This window comes from Hylobates moloch, unplaced genomic scaffold (assembly GCF_009828535.3).
Source record: "Hylobates moloch isolate HMO894 unplaced genomic scaffold, HMol_V3 SCAFFOLD_1, whole genome shotgun sequence".
Taxonomy (NCBI): Eukaryota; Metazoa; Chordata; class Mammalia; order Primates; family Hylobatidae; genus Hylobates; species Hylobates moloch.
The window spans coordinates 152,715,846-152,736,914 of record NW_026652276.1 but is presented as its reverse complement, the minus strand read 5'-3'; the positions used below and the strand labels follow the sequence as shown (position 1 = coordinate 152,736,914).

Here is a 21,069-nt window from a genome sequence, read left to right as displayed (position 1 = left end):
CAAATCAAAATGATTAAAAAATTAAATCTAAGATCTCAAACTGTGAAACTACTACAGGAAAACATTGGGGAAACTCTCCAGGACACCGGCTTGGCAAAGATTTCTTGAGCAATACTCCATAAGCATAGGCAACCAAACCAAAAGTGGACAAATGGGATCACATCAAGTTAAAATGCTTCCGCACAGCGAGGGAAACAATCAACAAAATGAAAATACAACCCACAGAATGGGAGAAAATATTTGCAAACTACCTGTCAGACATGGTATTAATAACCAGAATATACAAGGAGCTCAAACAACTGTATAGGGAAAAAATCTAATAATCCGATTTTAAAATGGGCAAAAGATTTGAATACACATTTTCCAAAAGAAGACGTACAAATGGCAAACAGGCATATGAAAAGGTACTCATCATCATTGATCGTGACAGCAATGCAAATTAAAACTACAATGAGATATCATCACATCCCAGTTAAAATGACTTTTATCCAAAAGTCAGGCAATAATAAATGCTGGCGAGGATGTGGAGAGAAGGGAACACTTGTACCCTTTTGGTGGGAATGTAAATTAGTACAATAACTATGGAGAACAGTTTCCAGGTTCCTCAAAAAACCAAAAATTGAGCTACCACATGACCCAGCAATCCCATTGCTAGACATATACCCAAAAGAAAGGAAACCAATATATTGAAGAAATATATGCACTCCCATGTTTGTTGCAGCACTGTTCAAATAGCCAAGATTTGGAAGCAACATAAGTGTCCATCAGCAGATGAATAGATAAAGGAAATGTGGTACTTATACGTAATGGAGTACTATTCAGCCATAAAAAAGAATGAGATTCAGGCATTTGCAACAACACAGATGGAACTAGAGGCCATTATGTTAAGTGAAAGAAGCTAAACACAGAAAGACAAATGTCACATTTTCTCACTTATTTGTAGGATCTAAAAATCAAAACAATTCAACCCATGGAGACAGAGAGTAGGAAGATGGTACTAGAGGCTGGGAAGCGTAGTTGTTGGGGGAGGGAGGGAGAGGTGGGGAAGGTTAATGGGTACCAAAAAATAGAATGAATGAATAAAACCTAATATTTGATAGCACAACAGGGTGACTACAGTGAATAATAATTTAATTATACATTTAAAAATAACTAAAAGGCCAGGTACAATGGCTTACGCCTGTAATCCCAGCACTTTGGGAGGCCAAGGCAGTAGATTACCTGAGGTCAGGAGTTCAAGACCAGCCTGGCCAAAATGGTGAAACCCTGTCTCTGCTAAAAATATAAAAAATTAGCTGGGTGTGGTGGCAGGTGCCTGTAATCCCAGCTACTTGGGAGGCTGAGGCAGGAGAATCACTTGAACTGGGAGGCAGAGGTTGCAGTGAGTCAAAATCGCACCATATATAGCCCAGATAGAGCAAGACTCTGTCTAAAATAAATAAAATAAAAATAATAGAATAAAATAAATAAAAATAACTAAAAGAGTATAATTGGATTGTTTGTAACACAAAGGACAAATGCTTGAGGGGATGGATACCCCATCTTCCATGATGTGATTATTACGCATTGCATACCTGTATCAAAACATCTCTTGTACCCTATAAATAGATACACCTATTATGTACACATAAAAATTCAAATTTTAAAAAAACACCAAGCAAGACATTTTTATAGCTAAACGATTTACCAACTACATTCAAATGATGCTGTCACCACTTCCTCAAATCACTCCAGGAGTCTTATCCTAATTCAGATTAAGTATAAATTCTTTCATTTTAACCACAAGTAGCCAAGTCAGCCTTGAAATTTAAAAAGAAATTTGGGGGAGGTACAAAGAAGATGGACTTGCCTTGTTAGATAGAATCGCAATAGATAGAGCAACATTTTGTGCTCCTGTACCTGGATGGGAAGTCTTAATCATTTACGTTGACATGAGTTTTCCTTAAATCTATACATTGAATGCAATCCTGGTCAAAATTCCAGTGGGACTATATTCCTTATGAAAATTTTTTATTTTAATTTCATCAAAGTCCTAACTTCCATAGGTCACCAAATCTTACCCAAAAAGTCTTTGACATTTGCTAAATAGCCATATTCGGCTAGACAAATTCTCAAGACCATTGAAACCTGGTGGTGATTTTGTGAAGAAATAAAACCAGATGGGGATAATCACCATGCCACCATGGAAGAGGAGACGAAGCCCAGTATTCTCTCCTACCCTGGGGCCACCCTCAGAGTGTAGCGATGGGGACTCTAGGCATGAGGTCCTTCCCCCTTCACCAGGCCCCGGGACCCTCCCAACTACCTGCTAGACCTTGTGACCAGTTAAAGAGATGTGCCCTTGGAGTTCGAACTGAGTCTTCCCCCAACCTTGAGCCCAGAGTCTGAGCTGCACAAGGGCAGGATCTGGCCATTGTGTGGTTTGAATCCAGCAAGGAAGCCCAATGTTACGGACAGGATGACAAGTGACATCATATGGTGACTGGTATAGAAAAAAAAGAAGCAGCCATCACCACAGGAATAGTTCTAGTTTTGTGGCCTTGCCTAGGAGGCTCTGCATTCTGGATGTTGGTCACCCCTTGTGGTCATAAAGAAAACATAGCTTCTTAAATAAAGTTGCATGTGCAAGACTCAAAGGCAGAAGGCTGGCACATTAGCCCTGGCCACTCATCCCCCCAAACCAAGAGCTGAGCCTCATTCCTGCTGTCTCATTTCTACATCCCAGAAACAGCCACCTTCCAAGCTCATGATGGAGTTTCCTTCAACTTCCCTGAAGGGAATTAAACAGAAACCAGGTCAGGATGTTCCGAGTAGACCATTCATGCCTGAGGGCTGGTCAATCCCCAAAAGAAGCTCCAAAAGGGACCCTTGGGTCTCTTGGACCCCTTAGAGCTTTTCCTTCTAGTGAGGACCCTCCATGCACTTGGGCTCTGCCCAGGATTTACCTGGGGTGGACAGGTAGGCACAGAGTGACTGTTAAATTCCACAGGATGAATTATTAATCTTTCTCATCTATGGTTAGTTTCTCCTGGTTTTCTCCTGTTACAGATAATCCTGTAATAAGGTTTTCTGTTTCTGTTTTTTTACCCAGGGTCAGCACACAGTATGGAGGATAAAAGCATGGAAGCCAGGCCAAATGGGGGGGGGTAAATGCCTGTCTCTCTTACTAGTTGTGTGACCCTCGACCAGTTTCTTAACTCTCTGTCCTTCAGTTTCCTCATCTGTAAAATAAGTCTAGGGTGGAAATCTTGCAGATAATACATGATAGAAAGGTCTATTGCCGCCGGGCGCAGTGGCTCATGCTTGTAATCCCAGCACTTTGGGAGGCCGAGGCGGACGGATCACGAGGTCAGGAGATCGAGACCACGGTGAAACCCTGTCTCTACTAAAAATACAAAAAAATTAGCCAGGCGTGGTGGCTGGCGCCTGTATCCCAGCTACTCGGAGAGGCTGAGGCAGGAGAATGGCGTGAACCCGGGAGGCGGAGCTTGCAGTGAGCCAAGATTGCACCACTGCTCTCCAGCCTGGGCGACAGAGCGAGACTCTGGCTCAAAAAAAAAAAAAAAAAAAAAAAAAGAAAGGTCTATTGCCACTTTAAGTGGCCTTCTGGTGGCAAGAACAATGCAATTATTATAGGGACTTCTCAGATGGATCATGACATTAACTCTAAAAAAGGTAACTATTCTGTTTCAAGTTCATCTTTGGCAGAACACAGCCAGATTCTTATTTTTTATGTTTTCCAATTGGTAAGTATCACTACAGTTATAAAGGTTAAAATGACAATTGTAACTTCGGAAACTTCTGATGGAAGATGGAAGGGGGCAATAGCTACACACATTTATTTATGAAAACCACACAATTTATTAGCTGTATTAGGTACTATAGCAAGAGTCTGCATGCAGCATTACAGCTTTCTATTCTGACAACCCCATTATATTCGCTGTGAGTGGAAAAATCTCATAGGTTTTTATTGTTGTCGTTGTCTTTACTTTGTACATAGCTATTTGCTGTATCAACTTGCTTCTTTAAATAGACTCCTACAAAAATCACGTCTGAGCAAGGTTTTAACTCTTGATGAAACAGACTTGCTGGGTGAGTGGTCTGTCTCAGTGGCATGAAAAAGGGAACAGATGTTAGAGCCTAAGCTGAGTGAAGACAATGTCTGTGCAGTGTGTCCACATTGGGGATTCAGGGCCTCAGCATGTTGCAGGGAGCAACCCTGTGAGTAGAAGTGAGTAGGAGCACAGGTGCAGTGTCAGAGTTCAAGCCAGGTGAGGAGAACATTCACGTGGAAGGAGGGCATCCCGGTGGGTATAGCAGGGTGAGGAGGGAGGTCCAGGCACACAGGTGTGGACCGTCAGACTCCACCTGAATGAGGGGAGCATCAGCTTGGCAGAGGAAACTGGCATGGTGTATCATAGCCAGAGCAGGGTGAGGAAGGGGTATAGACCAAGAAGGGAGTGTCTTGGCAATGCAAGCTAAGCAGGCACAGGGAGAGATGGGTGTGGGTATTCATGCAGGGGCAGGATTGTTGTAAAAAGTTTGAGCCCAAGAAAAGTAAGGAGGGTATCCATGGGAAGGGGATACCCTCAGCCCTACAAAGTGCTGGGATCACAAGGGTGAGACACCATGCCTTAATTAATTAAAAATAATAATAAAGTATAATGCTGTCATCTGATTTCAAACATCCCTTTAGAGTTGGGTGAACACACCTCAATGGCACTGTGATGACCACTAAGCAGGGTCTGTGCTGGGTGTGGGAAAAGGGATAGCTAACCATTGTGGGCACAAATTACTCCATGCTCTAGGTAGTTGTGATGAGCCGGATATTTGTGTCCCCCCAAAATGCATATGTTGAAATCCTAACTCCCAACACAATGGCATTAGGAAGTGGGGCCTATGGAAGATAATTAGGTCATGAGGGTGGAGCCTTTATGCATGTGATTAGTGCTCTTACAAGAAGTGTGGCCGGGCGCGGTGGCTCACGCTTGTAATCCCAGCACTTTGGGAGGCCGAGGCGGGCAAATCACGAGGTCAGGAGATCGAGACCACGGTGAAACCCCGTCTCTACTAAAAATACAAAAAACTAGCCGGGCGTGGTGGCGGGCGCCTTTAGTCCCAGCTACTCGGAGAGGCTGAGGCAGGAGAATGGCGTGAACCCGGGAGGCAGAGCTTGCAGTGAGCCGAGATTGCGCCACTGAACTCCAGCCTGGGCGACAGAGCGAGACTCTGTCTCAAAAAAAAAAAAAAAAAAAGAAGTGTGAAAGGAAAATATCTTGGGCCCCCAAAATCACTAAGGAAAACTCAAGCTGGGAACTGCTTAGGGTAAACCTGCCTCCCATTCTATTCAAAGACATTCCTCTGCTCACTGAGATAGATGCTTATCTGATTTGCCTCCTTTGGAAAGGCTCATCAGAAACTCAAAAGAATGTAGGCATTTGTGTATCACCTATCTGTGACATGGAAGCTCCCTCTGGTCTTCGAGACTTCCTGCCTTTGCTTCAAGTTGTCCCGCCTTTCCAGACCAAACCAATGTACTTCTTACGTATATCGATTGATGTCTCATGTCTCCATAAATGTATGAAACCAAGCTGTGCCCTGACTACCATGGGCTCATGCCATCAGGACTTCCTGAGGCTGTGTCACGGGCTCATCCTCAATGTTGGCAAAATAAACTTTCTAAATTAACTGAGACCTGTCTTAACTTGTCAGGGTTCTCAGAAGAAACATGAGAGCACTCTCTCTGTTCTCCACCATGTGAGGATCCAACAAGAAGGTGGCCATCTGCAACCCACAAGAGGATCCTCGCAAGAATCCAATCACGTTGGCACCCTCATCTCGGACTTCCAGCTTCCAAAACTGTGGGAAATAAAATTCTATTGTTTATAATCCATGAGGTTTATGGTATTTGGTTATAACAGCCCAGACTCTCCTAAGAAGGTGACCATGGAATGTAGTCCCTCTACTTTCTCTCAAGAGTGACATGTCAGTATGTGAATCCTGGAACTGTTACGGCTATGCTGTGATGGGGAAAGGCAACCTGAAAAGAAAGCCAACTTAGAAGAGTGTAGGATTTAAAACTGTTAATAGCAGAGATTTAGAGCTTTGGCCCTGATTGTACAGAACCTAAAACTGCTCTCTCTTTAAACTACTTGCTAATGGAGGCAAGACACTCCTTTATTATTTAAACAAGCAATCTTGGTGTTCTGATATTGTAATAAAAACATTTGAACTGGTAACAATACCTTTACTACAAAGTTAGCGCATATCATTGCCAGTGAGTCTGCTAGCAGCTCCGCACATGGTAAATAGGAGAGACTTATATTCTGGGTTATTGGGAACAACAGGTAGGATTATTTATAGATACACAGTGTAGAAATCGGAGCTTGGAAGCTTCCTGTTAACCGGTAGAAATCCATAGCCCAGCTTTATGATTTCCCATTGGGTCTCATATGGGACTACAGACAAGAGCCTCAGGGTCATTCCACCAGTTAAATAAAGTTTCTTTTTCTTTTTTTTTTTTTCAAAGGAGTCTTGCTCTGTCACTCAGACTGGAGTGCAGTGGAATGATCTTGGCTCACTGCAACCTCCGCCTCCCAGGTTCAAGCAATTGTCTTGTCTCAGCCTCTCTAGTAACTGGGACTACAGGCACCTCCCACCAGGCCTGGCTAATTTTTTATTTATTTATTTATTTATTTTTAGTAGAGATGGGGTCTCACCATATTGGTCAGGGTGGTCTCAAACTCCTGACCTCAGGTGATCCACCCACCTCAACCTCCCAAAGTGCTGAGATTATACGTGTGAGCCACCAAACCTGGCTTAAAGGAAGTTTCTTTATTTTTGTTTATTTATTTTTTTGAGACAGAGTCTTGCACTGTTGCCTGGGCTGGTGTGCAGTGGCACGATCTTGGCTCACTGCAACCTCCGCCTCTTGGGTTCAAGCGATTCTCCTGCCTCAGCCTCCCAAGTAGCTAGGATTACAGGGGTGGGCCACCACACCCAGCTAATTTTTTTTTTTTTTCATATTTTTAGTAGAGACGGGGTTTCACTATGTTGGCTAGGCTGGTCTCAAATTCCTGACCTTGTGATCTACCCACCTCAGCCTCCCAAAGCACTGGGATTACAGGCATGAGCCAGGCCAATGAAGTTTCTTAAATGTCCATAATTAATACAAAGCATAAACTTATTACTACCATAGCTATATAGTTTAGGTGTGATCCATATATAAGTAACAAAATGAAGTTAATAAAAAGAAGTTTGTTCAAATAAGACTAATACATGAAAAAATGAGGCAAGATTTAAAAAAATAGCTGTAGGGTAAGAAGAATTTAAGCTAGGGAAGCTAGAATTTCTTAGCAAAGAAACTGTCAAGTTTACCAGTCTAATAATGTTCTTGGTAAATTTTCTTGTCAAAGGACTTCCGACAGACAATTCTTGAACTTTTAGAGAAAACATAAAAATACCAAGAGATTATGTCAGAGAACAGCATAAAGTTGATTAGTGGAAATAATTTTCATTGTGGGCCACACCAAGACAAACAATTAGGGAAGTGCACATGTAATTCTTTGAGCCATTAATTTGTAAATGACAAAGATCGGAAATAAGGGATTTTCTTCCCCCAAGAGACATCCTAGTTACTAAAGCTGTGATACAAAATATAACAAAAATCAACAAAAGGAAATTGAAAAGGAATGTATGTAATTACAGCAAAGACAGGATGCATGATATTTTTCACCACCTAATATTACAATAGGTAAATGGATTAGCTAACTATACAATCTGACTTAGAAAACACAGAAAGGATTATTTAAAATAATGCCATATAAAGGTCTTAGTTGACTTCCTTTTGTCTAATGGTATTCACACTTTAGTGACAGTATGTTAAAAGTTTATGAGTAAAAGTAGGAATGCAGTAAAATATTTTTAGACCACCTACAGCTAGCATACATTAAATTATACAACACATTCTTTTCAATAAATGGCCTTTTTATATCATTCCAGTTACTGATAGAAACTGAAAACAGGGTTATGACATTCAATTAATTCACAAAATGCAGCTGTTCTTCAAGTTTTTGGCAGCTGTCCAACAATTTTAATGAAAATTTTTAAAAAAAGAGAACGAGGAAAAAAAAATCCACCAGAAATAACTTCAATTTTTCTATTAGTCCTTAATATGATGGAAAAGGTCAAAAGATGCAAGCTCTGGGCAAGTATTACCACAAAAATTAGAATCAATATGGGCAGAATGTAGACCCAAGAAATGACATGTAAATTTGAAAATGCAATGATATTGCAAGCTACTTCCACAAGATAATGTTACCGCATCACTAACTTGGTCAGACTCTCGATTTAAAGTAGAAAAATCTAACACAAACCAGCTTAAACCCAAAGGGTAGTATATTGACTTGCATAACTAAACTACAGTAAACACAGGTGTGGAGCTAACTAGAACAAAAGACTCAAATACTATTAGAATTGATCGTCTCTGGCTGTCTGCATTAGTTTAGTTTTCTTCTACTGTCCATCCACCTTCTATGCTGGAAGATGCATGGCTGATGGCAGCTTCTAGGCTTGGGCACTACTGAACCTGAAAGACCCATGCTTAATGATAAGACAATGGAAACATTCTAGGGAAGGATTTTAAACGGCCTAGTTTGTGTGGTTGACCAAGAGTTGTGACTCAAGTTTTATGGTCCACTTCAGTCCCCACCTTTAGACAAGAAACTGTGACTGGGAGGTGGGCCATGTAGTTCCTATTCTTATTGGTTCATTAACAAATCCTCTCATTATATGGATAAGATAGAAGAATGAATACTGAATAACAATACATATAGAAGAAATTCGAATTAGTATTAATTAGAGAAAGAGTAGAAACAGTCTGTACAAAATCATCAGGTTGTAAAGCAACCCATAGAATGGAAGAAAGTATTTGCAAGTTACATATCTGATAAGGGTCTACCATTGAGAATACATAAAGCACATTTTCAACTCAACCACTAAAAGAACTCAACTAAAAAATGGGTAAAGGTCTTGAGTAGACATTTCTCCAAGGGAGATATGTAAATGGCCAACAAATGAAAAGATGCTCAACATCATCAGTCCCTAGAGAATTGCAAATTGAAACTGCAATGAGTGTTGGTGAGGAACTGAGAAGTTAGAACCTTCATACATTGCTGGTGAGAGTGTAAAACATTGCCATCACTGTAGAAAAGAGTTTGGGGGCTCCTCAAAAAGCCAAACATAAAATTAGCATACAACTCAACAGTTTCTTAGATATATGCCTAAAAGAATGGAAATAGGTATTTAAATGAAGACTTGTAAACAAATGTACTTAGCAGCACTATTCATAATAGGCAAAAGGTAGAAACAACCCAAATGTCCACCAACTGATGAGCAGATTAACAAAATCTGATATACTCATACAATGGAATATTATTCAGTCATGAAAAGGAATGAAGTACCAATACATGTGACAATGTATGTGAACCTCAAAAATACTGTCAAACAAAAGAAGATAGACATAAAAGGTCATATATTGTATAATCACACTAATATAAAATGCCCAGAATAGGTAAATTCATACAGACAGAGAGCAGAACCTGCTACTCAGGGATAGGCAACAGAATAAAAGCGCAGCACAGGAAGGGGAACTTGCAGTTAGGCCATTTGAGGTCCTCTCTGTTTCACATGTCAAAACAACACATGATATTAATTTTAGGCCTTATGCCACAGAGCTTCACTGCAAATAATAGACTGCTCCTTTCTCCTTAGTTCCAATTTGAAAAACCTGGGGGGATTATTCTGCTTAGACTGGCAAAGTTTGCATGCCTACCCTTAATGCCAGGAGTATAGCAAATTATGTTTGTCAGCCTAACTGGGACACAGAATTGAGGATGAAACAGTGCCCCCAAAGAGGACATTCTCTTTTCAAAAGACAAGGGGGATCAAAAGGCAGCATAATTCCTAATCACCCTTCTTTTTCTCTCCTTCCTTTCCCTCGTACCTGCTTCTCTATATTAAACTTCCTTTCTCTTCCCTTCCCTTCTCATCCTTTCTCTTATCTTCTCTCATTTCTTTTCTTCACTCTGTCTGTTCTCTACATCCCTCTTTTCTTTTCCTTTTTTCTTCTTCTTTCTCCTCCTTCTCTTCATTTTTGTTCTATTCTCTGTCTCTCACTCTCTTTCCTTATCCCTCTGCCCACTTTTAATAGTGCATTCCAACAAAAGCCACCCACAGTCATCACCTACACAAGTTGTAGGTCATCTGGTGGCCTTCAACTTTATTTCTACTTCTTCCTGAATTATTCAGAACAATAGATAAATGGTAAATAATTGGATAGAGCCTGCATTCGCTGCTAATCTATCTCGCCTATCCAAATTTATGGAAAATTGCCAAGTTCTTGGCAAGTGTGAAAACAGATTTTCTTTCTTTGTTATAACTACAAATGAATTTATGAAACAAAAATTATTTTCTAAAACTTTAGAAGCCTTGAACTTGCTCTGCTAAAGTCTCTCAATACCTTTGCATTTTTTATGAAAAAGATTTCTTTTGAACTACTTTCCAACATGTACTACCTCTAATTAACATGATTATTGAACTTTGCTATTTGCTTTGTGTGCAAAGGTGGTAATGAAAATATCATTAATAAGAACGTAGCAGTGGAATAAAGGCCACAAGGAGCACACAGTTAATGTGGTAAGGAAGACAGTTTGGAATTATGTATGAAGGCAATTGAAACACTTCAGGCTCTAAGGAAATAAGAGTAACATCTTTAATAATCCATTTGATTGCCAGTCTATATCAAACAGACCAAATATAATTAAGGTAGGTTTAAAGCTATGGGTACTCAGGCTATTTGCTTCCTAATGGTCATTCCTTAGAAATTGTCTTATTCACATCCCCCAGTGCCTGGCAGAGTATGTGGTTGATGGTAGGAACTCAGTCCATTTTACTGCCTGCCTGGCTAAATCAATAATAAATGAAGGGTGCTAGGTTATCTAAAACAGTTTCTTCATACAGTTAGAACACTTTAGATCACTTGATGGCCCATGTCTGGCCACACATGGTGACCCAGGCTTCCTGCAACTGGTTTGGGAGTCTCTTCCTGCCACTGTAGCTTGCAGATGAGAGCAACAAAGACTCTGCTACCAAGAATCCTGAATGCCACTGCTAACAGAGATCAGCTGCAAAACGATTCCAGGACATCAAGGAAAATGACTTCCAAGCTGATTCTTCTTTCTGAAATTTATCTTAAAAATTATGAGAGTATGGAGAAGAAAATCCCAGTATCTTCAAATGCTTAAGTTAAAAAGAATCAGAGAAACCCATATGTTAATAGATAGTGAAACCCATGTGTTCACAGATAATATCCCTTTTTTTTTTTTTTTTAGGAAAAACCGCATTACCCTTACTTGGTTAAATGACAAAATAACCAAGTAAATGAGTCAAATAATTCATTTATCAGAATAATCAAAATGAGTCAAAATAACTCAGAACAAATTAATAACACTCAGACAGGAAACGATAGACAGAACCCTAAGTGAGGAAAACTTCCCTGTGGACTCACGTGAGTGATGGGGCGAACATTCATGACAAAGCTAGTAGTTCTTTCCAAGACTCTTTTTTTCTTTTTGGGATCCTCAGTTCTAAACAACCCAGCCAATCCAGTCTATGTGTTCAAAACAGTATCTCTCACAGAAGTGTGGGTGGGTGCACTTCAAGCCTAAAGGAGGACAACCCGAGTCATCCTAATGTGAAACCTCGTGCTCCCGTTTCTACCTCAGTCTGAGTACTAAAATAAAACTCTGGAAGATGAAAATCTTTCTTTTTTCTTTTTAAGAAAATTAACCTTTAGTAGTATAATCCCAAGACCATGTTCTACTTATTTATTTGGAAAAATTGAAGCTGAGGACCACTGTTTATCCCATGACAATCTATTCTATGAGACAAAACAGGAAGAATCATTGTTCTGACTTTGAAAAATATAAACTCTAAAAATACTTATATTGGAAAGCTTTAAATATTACATTGGTTAAAAACATTGTTAATGGAACTTTCTTTTTCTATCTGTAGTGGTTCAACTTCTGGTGAGAGTATATGCTGATAGAAAATCTAGAAGCCATGGCTTTTAGGGAACTAAAGAAAAGTAGCAAAATACGATTGATTTGCAAAGATTTTGAAAAAGGAAACTGGAACAGGAACAAAAAGGCAATGAGCTCCAGAAAATAAGCTACCCCCAAGTCAAGATAATCTACTACTAAAAGTAGATCTACCATTCAACCCAGCAAATCCCACTGCTGGGTATCTATGCAAAGGAAAAGGAGTCATATCAATAAGACATCTGCACGTGTATGTTTATTGCAGCACAGTTCATAATTGCAAAGATATGAAACCAACCTAAGTGCCCATTGACCAATGAGTGGATAAGAAAATGTGGTATATACACACCATGAAATACTACTCAGCCATAAAAAAAAGAACGAAATGATGTATTTCACAGCAACCTGGATGAAGCTGAAGGTCATTATTCTAAGTGAACTAACTCAGGAATGGAAAACCAAATAGCATATGTTCTCATTTATAAGTGGGAGCTAAGCTATGGGTACACAAAGGCATACAGAGTGATATAATGAACTTTGGAGATTCAGAAGGGAGAGGATGGGATAAAAAAAAGTACATATTGAGTACGATGTATACTACTTGGGTGACAGGTGCACTAAAATCTCAGACTTCACCGCTATACAATTCACCCATGGAACCAAAAACCACTTGTACCCAAAAAACTATTGAAAGTAAAAAAAAATTAAAGATAATCCAGAAAGAAAGTAATAAAGTCCTGTGAGGAATCATTAAGGAGGGAATATCTGGAGATAGCCTGACTAGCTGTGTGACCTCAAGAAAAATTAATATATTTCATGTAATGATTGTGCTTTACACTGTCCCCATGTTTTTTAAGTATGTAGCACATTTGCAAAGCTTTTCATAAACAGGTAAGAAAAATATTTTATTGTTTTAACTTTTAGTGCAGCTTTGTTATATAGGTAAACTCATGTCATGGGGGTTTGTTGTACAGATTATTTCATCACCCAGGTACAAAGCCTAGTACCCAAGAGTTATTTTTTTCTGCTCCTCTCCCTCCTCCTACTCTCCATCCTGCAGTAGGCCCCAGTGTCTGTTGTTCCCATCTTTGTGTTCATGAGTTCTCATCATTTAGCTCCCATTTATAAGTGAGAACATGCATTATTTGATTTTCTGTTCCTGTGTTAGTTTGCTAAGAATAATGGCTTCCAGCTCCATCCATGTTCTGAAAAAAAGACATGATCTCTTTCTTTTTTATGGCTGCATAGTATTCCATGGTATATACATACCACATTTTCTTTATCTAGTCTATCTTTGAATGGCATTTAGGTTGATTCCATGTGTTTGCTATTGTGAATTGTGCTGCAATGAACATTCACATGCGTGTGTCTTTATGGTAGAATGTTTTCTATTTCTCTGGGTATATACGCAGTAATGGGATAGCTGGGTCAAATAGTAGTTCTGTTTTTAGCTGTTTGAGGAATCACCACCCTGTCTTCCACAATGGTTGAACTAATTTACACTCCCATCAACAGTGTGTAAGTGTTCCTTTTTCTCCACAACCTTTCCAGCATCTATTATTTTGAGAAAAATATTTATTGACTTGGTAATAGTATACATTCCGGCAAATGATTTTTTTAAGTCAACATTCAACTTAGATTATTTAACATTAAAAATATTTGCTAAATTATCTCTTATGTCAAAAAAATTATTTATTTTTATGTTTGAACAGGAGGCTGCATGGAGATGACATTCCAAGAGTAAATCTGTCCTTCTAGATTTAAATAGTAACCCAGAAAGTGTTGGGTAAGAAATTTTGTCAAATTTTTCCTGCACAGACTGGCAAGGATAAGGATTATTTTAAGAAAAGCTGAGTTTGACCAGAGAGATGTCTTTTTTGGGTCTTATGTATATTTGTAATTTCAATTTACATAGCATATATATATAATAACTAATAATATACAACATAGATGTCTACATAGCCAATTATCTCAAAACATAGCTGCTGAAAACAACCAGTATTTATTATCCTCCTTTCTGAATGTCAGGACTTTGGGGGTTGCTTGGCTGGGTGCCTCCAGTCAGTCCCCCACCAGGCTACAATCCAGCGCAATACTGTGGTTATCTCAAGGTTCCCCTTGGGGAGATCCACTTCCAAGCTGCCTCATCTAGCTATTGACAAGCCACAAGCCCTCTCTGGCTGTTGGCCAGAGACTTCAATACCTTGCCATGTGGGTCTCCCTGTAGGTCAGCTTAAAACATGGCCACTGGTTTTCCTCAGAATGGGCTAGAGAGCAAGAGAGAAGGGGCTCAAGATAGAAACCACAGTCTTTTTACCACCTAATCTCACAAGTTATATCCTATCCTTTGTATTCTGTCCATTAGATGTGAACAGAATCCAGCCCACATGCAAGAAAAAGGGATCACACAGGAATGTGAAAATCAGGAGGCAGAGATTACTGAGGGCATTGTTGAGGTTGTGCACACGTGCACATGCATGCATGTATGCATGTACATGTATATGATCATGTATATGTGTATCTACTCACACATACACTCACGTTTAAATACACACACATGCACGTGTGTGCACACACACGTATGTTTATGCATGCATGTATCTATATATTTCTAGAGTATTTATGCTTCAAATGCCTGACTGTTATCTCATATGTGTGATAATATGCGGCATTCCTGCTAACATTCACAAGACTTCTGTCAGTTTAGGCAGAGAATAATTGTCAATAATTATCACCAAGTCTAAATTAAGTGAAGTGAGGAAAGGGTTAGTAATTTCAGCGGCTTCTGGCATAACGGAAGTTAACTTCTATAAGTTATCTGACTTTTCCATTCTGTTCCATCTCTAATTTCAGGCTAGAGGCTTCTGTCCTTGTCCATGATTTAGAAGGGCTGCTCTGGCCCTCTTCATTGGAGAAGAAGGAGTGCCTACTGGAGATCTTACCCTACCCTGAAATGATGGGCATGTGTTCACCTAGACCCAAGGGATAAGCAAATGGTGGCTGTTTGTGAGGATGGACAGAGCTTAGACATGGGGACCCATTATTCTTGGGAGGAAAGGTGAAATCACATTGAAGCTGTACTGGTTTGGAATTGAAAATTATTATTATTATCATTTTAGTTAAGCTGAAGTTGTGTCTAGTGGCATCTAGCTTTTCCAGACAGTGTAGGAATGTTTACAAATCTGAACCACTTTCTGTTCCTATACAGGTAGGTATTTGGAAGATTGTGTGCAAATTCTGAAAGAGATGAGGTGCATATGGACGAGTTAGAAGTGGCTGCTTTCCTGAAAGAGCTTAAGAAAAACTGCATGTGAGCAGTGTTTCTTCAGAACCTTGATGGCAAAGTGTCACATGGGTTTGGAGTAAGGCAGTGTTTCTCCTATCAGCTCAAAACCCACCACCACTCTGATAACTCAAAAACAAAAAGTTGATACTTAGAACATCAGGTGATAGCATCCTGGGCATGGATCCTACAGACTAGCAAAGGACAATTGGCCTTAGAGAAATGAAATTTATTTCAATAGTCTGAAGGGCAGCAGGCATTAGCAAGGAACAGGAGGGCAAGAGAAGACAGCTTTGCAGGATGCTGCAAGATGACTTGAGGCTACCCATTGGTGACTTCAAGAAATAAATGGCAAACACTTTATAGATCCAGCTTGCAGGGCTTTTCATTGGCATTTGGATATTAAAAGTTAAGCAATGAATATGAAAAGACAAGTCACAGAAAAAAATACATATGACCAATAAGCTTTTGGAAAGATCATAAACTTCCCTAAATAAATATAAACCAAGACATTGAGATTAAAAATTTCTCCAATTAGATTGGCAAAGGTCAACAAAATTGATGTCAAATAGAGAAAGATACCCTATCCAGAAAGGGGTATTATCATATATGATCCAATAATCTCATGAAGGAATTTCAGCTACTGGAATAGTAATCCAGGTATGCTAAGACATTTGTTACAACATTGTTTGTCAGAGCAAAAACCTGGACAACATAAATGTTCATCAGTGGAGTAATAAGTAAATAAACTGTAAGATACATTACAATGGAACATAATGCCACAATTCAATTTTGTAATTCTATGTACACTTACTTGAAAAGGTGGAGGTTGATGAGATGGTAAAGAGAAAAATGAAGGATGAAGAACAAATTACATGGTTTAATCTCATTTAAAATCCACCTATACACAGAGAAGCAAAAGTTAGCCTACCACAGTTTCACAGATGCTGGCAAAAGATGATACTTCTGGCTTAGAGACAAAAGATAGCTTACTACTGATGGTAGTAGCATAGATAGAATATTAGTATTTCCACCAGTTCTCCTACCCACGATTTCCAGAAGGCAATGTGAAATGGGCCAGGTGATATGGGCACATAGAGTGGGTTGTGTTACGGAAGAGGAAATTTAAACTTAAGGAAGCCAGACCTTTTATACTGGGCAGTAAGTTGCCTCAGTTTATCTTTATAATAAATAAGGGAGACATTATCTTTATTATACTGCTCAGTTAAAACAAAAAACAAAAACACCTACTTTTTGCTCTGAAGGTAGACACTATATCTACCAAGGCTGTAGGTAGACATTGTATCTTCAAAGGCTGTTTGCTATACAAATATCCTTGAAAATGTAGTCCTTACCAAAGGTAGTTAGTGCCTTTGCTTATGTGCAGTAACAGGAGAGACTCCTGGAGAATTTTCCCCCAATACTTCATTGTTATTTGCATTTTATGTAAACAAAAAAAAAATTGTAGCTATCAATTAAAATGGGACGTTATTTTACCTAAAATTATAACAATGAAAATTTTGATAGGCTGGTCATTGAATATCATAAAAACATGTATTTTTATAAATTTTGAATATTTATTTTTTTTGAGATGGGGGTCTCACTCTGTTGCCCAAGCTGGAGTAAAGTATGTGATCATAGCTCACCATAGCCTTGAACTTCTGGCCTCAAGTGATTCTCCCGCTTTGGCTTCTCAAAATGCTGGGATTATAGGCGTGAGCCACTGTGCCTGGCCAGATATATCTTTTTATACATGCGATATAAGAATATGTATATTGATTGTGGCCGATATATTGTTTATTCTATGAGTGATATGAGTGATAATGATCATTGTATCTAATAAATATTTTTCACTCACTTAGAAAAACAATATCTAGATTGATAACTGGAATTATTAAAGACAAAATTAGAAAGAATGTTTTAAATTATGTAGTTTTAATGATAGCAATCACATGCATAATTTTTTCTCACACATTTTTCACTGAAAACTTATCTTAAAAACTTATTCTATATCAATACAAGAATCTTTTAATCTGTAAACAATACACACTACCTGTCTAGGAGAGTTAATTAAATAATAAATTTTTTGAACTGAACTTCCAGCTTTTACTGTTGAAGAAACTGAGGCCCAGAGACATTAAGTGATTTGAAGGTGGCTAACAACTAGTTAATGTCAGAGTTGACACTAAATCCTACATGCTCTGACTTGGAGCAGAGGGTTCTTTCTACTTATCCAAATCCATATACATGATATGATAGAGCTTTCAAACTGGGGTATGCATACCGCTGCAGGCAATGGCAGCAAGCCAGGGAGGTAAAGCCACAGGATAAACACAGGGTGTCTTGCTTCAATGTAAATATTACACAAAGATTTGAGGAGAGTTTGGGGAAATGCTTTATTTTTATATTAAAACAAGATTGATTGTAAAGAAGAATGCCTATTTTACATGAATTTTAAAAATTTCAGGCTGGATTCCTCAGGCTATAATCCTACCCCATGGAGGTAAAAGTTCTCTCTGCTCACTCTACTGGGAATAATTCTTTTGTAAAAATTTCATGTCACCAATGTGAGAATGTCTGGGAAGGAGCTTTTGTCCAAAAAGTGCCTTCATTAACCTCCATCCTTGACATTCCATAATTAAATTTGCTTTATTTTAGCCTTCGTGATCAGTTAATTTTTTCTTGAAGAAGGAACACATTAAGATCTTATAATAAGTGAGTCTTGAGTTCCTTTCCTAAGAATAGGGTTTTTTTCAAAATTAGCTTTTTAATATGAGGTAAAATGCTGAAAAAATAAAGAATAAAAATTTTAAATGTGATTTTAGTAGAAATTAACTGGCGACTAGTTTACATCTGCAAGAAGCTCCTTAAAACTATTTTGCATATGGTTATAAAGTCACATTTGTGTAATGTAGAAAACTGAACAAGTATTGTGCATTTCCATTTTTTCATGTAGCATATTCCTGAATAATATCTGCAATGCTGTAACACATATCAACAGCAAAAATGAGCCAATGAATTATTATATATGCCTTCTCAGTGGACCATTTCTCTCATTTGAGTTTTATTTCCAGGATAGAAACTACTTAAACAATAGTTCTTAGATGATTAATCCCTCCACAATAACTTGGAGAGCTTTTACCCCCACCTCAGCCCCAAATACATATTAGAACTACTGAAACAATGTGTACTTGATTTCCCCACGGAGACATTTTTTAATGCTTCATTTCAACACCAGCATTATTTTAATGCAAGTAGCTTGACCCATTTCAGAAAGCTACATTTGATTCCTAGATTTCAGGTTCAAATTTGGAGCCAAGAAACCAACTCATTTAATCCAGTCAATGTTAATTAAGCGCAGTATGTTAGGCTCTGGCAGAAGAGAGAGATGTCTTAAACAGGATCCTGCCTCCAAAGTTACCCAAGCTAGAGGGAACAAGGCTCATATAAATAAAATCACAAGATAATCTATGCTAGAGGTTCCAGTACAGTTACAGAAGACCGCAATTTCAAAAAACAAAAACAAAAAACAAGGTTGAAAAGATTGGCCAAATAGTGGCTCAATTTGTCCATTTTCTGCCAGAGAAAGGATTTCTCAGCTACTGAAACAATATGCACTTATTCTTAGCCAATAAAGTCAGTAGAGAGTTCCTTCCATTTTTCTGTGCACCTGGACTCTTGAGGAGCCTTAATTCTACCACCCCCATCTTCATCCCAGGTCTGGGTCTATGATGAGGCAAGTAAGGCAGTGGCCTTGGATCCAGATGTAAGCAGCACCAAAAACTCAGCATTCAAAATAAATATCTTTTTTTTTTTTTTTTTTTGAGACAAAGTGTCCTTCTGTCACCCAGGCTGGAGTGCAATGGCTGGATCTCATCTCACTGCAACCTCTGCCTCCCAGGTTCAAACTATTCTCCTGCTTCAGCCTCCCAAATAGCTGGGATTACAGGCACATGCCACCATGCCTGGCTAATTTTTGTGTTTTTTTTTAAATAGAGACAGGGTTTCTCTATGTTGGCCAGGCTGGTCTAGAACTCCTGACCTCAGGTGATCCACCTGCTTCAGCCTCCCAAAACACTGGGATTACGGGCGTGAGCCACCGCACCCGACCTCAAAATAAATATCTTAATGCAATATTTTAAAAAAAGTATGCAAATAACATGCATAAAGAACAAAATGTCAAACTTTTAAATAGAGACACTATCAGTAGTACTGGCTTTTTTCCTCTTGCGTCAAGATCCACAGTGACTCTGCAGGGCACCTCTTCACCCCCACCCCATACATGAGGCCAGTGGTCCACACACACGTCTAATTTCCAGAAACCTAAATTTCCTGATATTCAAATCTCGAGTCAAAGTGATTACTGGGTGACTGCCCTTCAGGCGCTCTGACCTCCTCCTGGTCCCAGACATAGCTGACCCCCGCTCTCCGGTATCCACCGGACGCATCACCATGAGCAGGGGTAACACGCGTGTGTCTGAGGCACAAGCGTGGGTGTTGCAGGGCCACACGCGCAAACGTCACAGAAGTCAGCGTTTGGCTTCAAATATTTCCCAGTGTGGACTGGCTTTTAGTCAACGGGAATGCGGTAACTGTTGGTAACAGAACAACGAGCTGCGCTCCAAGCCAACTCTCTCTTCGGTGCCACCGGCGGGCGAGGCCGGATTAATCACCGCTGCTTCGGCCGCCCGTGTGTCCTGATGTCCTGGGACCCGAACCCTGTGCCCCGTGCCTTGCGATGCTGGGGCCTACGGAGGGCGTCCGAAACTGCCTTACAGAGCAGCCGCCAGGTAAGCGGCACCTGCCTTCACAAGCCATCAGCCCCTTTGGCCCCCTGCCCCAGGGCCCCACCTCCTGCCTGAGGACTCCAGGCAGGTACTGAATTTGGAGGGGAATTTTAGTAGCCTGAAGATGGAGATAGATCAGATTTCAAATTAATTGGTTAACATAAAATGAGAACAAAGAGTCCAGCACAAAATTGGGATGTGAACAGCGATGAGCGGTGGCGAACCCCCCTCAGCATCTCTGCCTGGGCTAGAGGTCCTAATCTCCTGGGTGGGGTTTGAGGACTTCCCAATCCACACTAATAGACTTACACTGACCTTTTACCACTCAGCATCTGCTGCGTATATAATTATAGTGGTTTGTAGATTAAGTGAAACGGAGATTAAGTAAATTTTGCAGTCTTGATTCTCCAACAGGGGTGTGTGTGTGTGTGGATGTGGGTGTGGGTGTGTATCCCTAATATATTGTTCCCAGCAAGTGCAAATCAACACCTTGAAGAGAAAACGTTATTTGATGAGCCCTAGCCCTACAAGCAGAGTCGAGAGCAGTTAAGATAATAATTAAAAGAATATTTGGATATTTGGGTGGGGAAAAAAATCTCAGAATTGTGCCAGGTAAGACCTAGCAAGGCTTTTTGGAGTTCTCTGACTCATCTGCAAAGACGGGGGGCTGCTGTGATTAAGCGAGGCTGAGAGTTCTGTAATGAATTGAAAGCTCTTCACACTAAGTCCTAACTTGTGCCTGCGTGTTGCATGGAGGTATAAGAATTTATCATCAGAGAGGACATTTTCTTCTATAAGTTTTAATACTGACCTTATTCTTCTAGGATTTAATAATCCTACCATTTTCAAACATTTTTTTCCCTTTGATTCTAGATCCTCAGGCATCGGGTGGTGGAAGAAG

At 39.5% G+C, this 21,069-nt stretch overlaps 2 protein-coding genes across 10 annotated transcripts in view; one reads left to right on the top strand and one right to left on the bottom strand.

Moving 5' to 3' along the window:
* Nucleotides 1-21,069, bottom strand: part of SOSTDC1 (sclerostin domain containing 1) — a 71,427-nt gene that overhangs the window by 47,773 nt on the left and 2,585 nt on the right. For 6 of the 8 annotated variants that reach the window (XM_058446724.1, XM_058446749.1, XM_058446743.1 and 3 more), the window contains exons 1-2: nt 19,774-19,830; nt 16,196-16,282 (exon numbers count right to left, since the gene is read on the bottom strand). The exons of 1 other annotated variant lie outside the window; for it this stretch is intronic. The gene's annotated coding sequence lies outside the window, so the exon portion shown is untranslated. Of the gene's footprint in view, nt 1-7,589; nt 7,600-16,195; nt 16,283-19,773; nt 19,831-21,069 lie in introns of those variants that run through there. One more of the 8 variants, XM_058446756.1, reaches the window with a different exon arrangement.
* The window catches only part of LRRC72 (leucine rich repeat containing 72), a 56,615-nt gene continuing 55,499 nt past the window's right edge, over nt 19,954-21,069 (top strand). For both annotated transcript variants that reach the window (XM_058446713.1, XM_032760091.1), the window contains exon 1: nt 19,954-20,171. In XM_058446713.1, the coding sequence (XP_058302696.1) occupies nt 20,082-20,171 (90 nt within the window). In that variant the 5' untranslated portion in view covers nt 19,954-20,081. The remainder of the gene's footprint in view (nt 20,172-21,069) is intronic.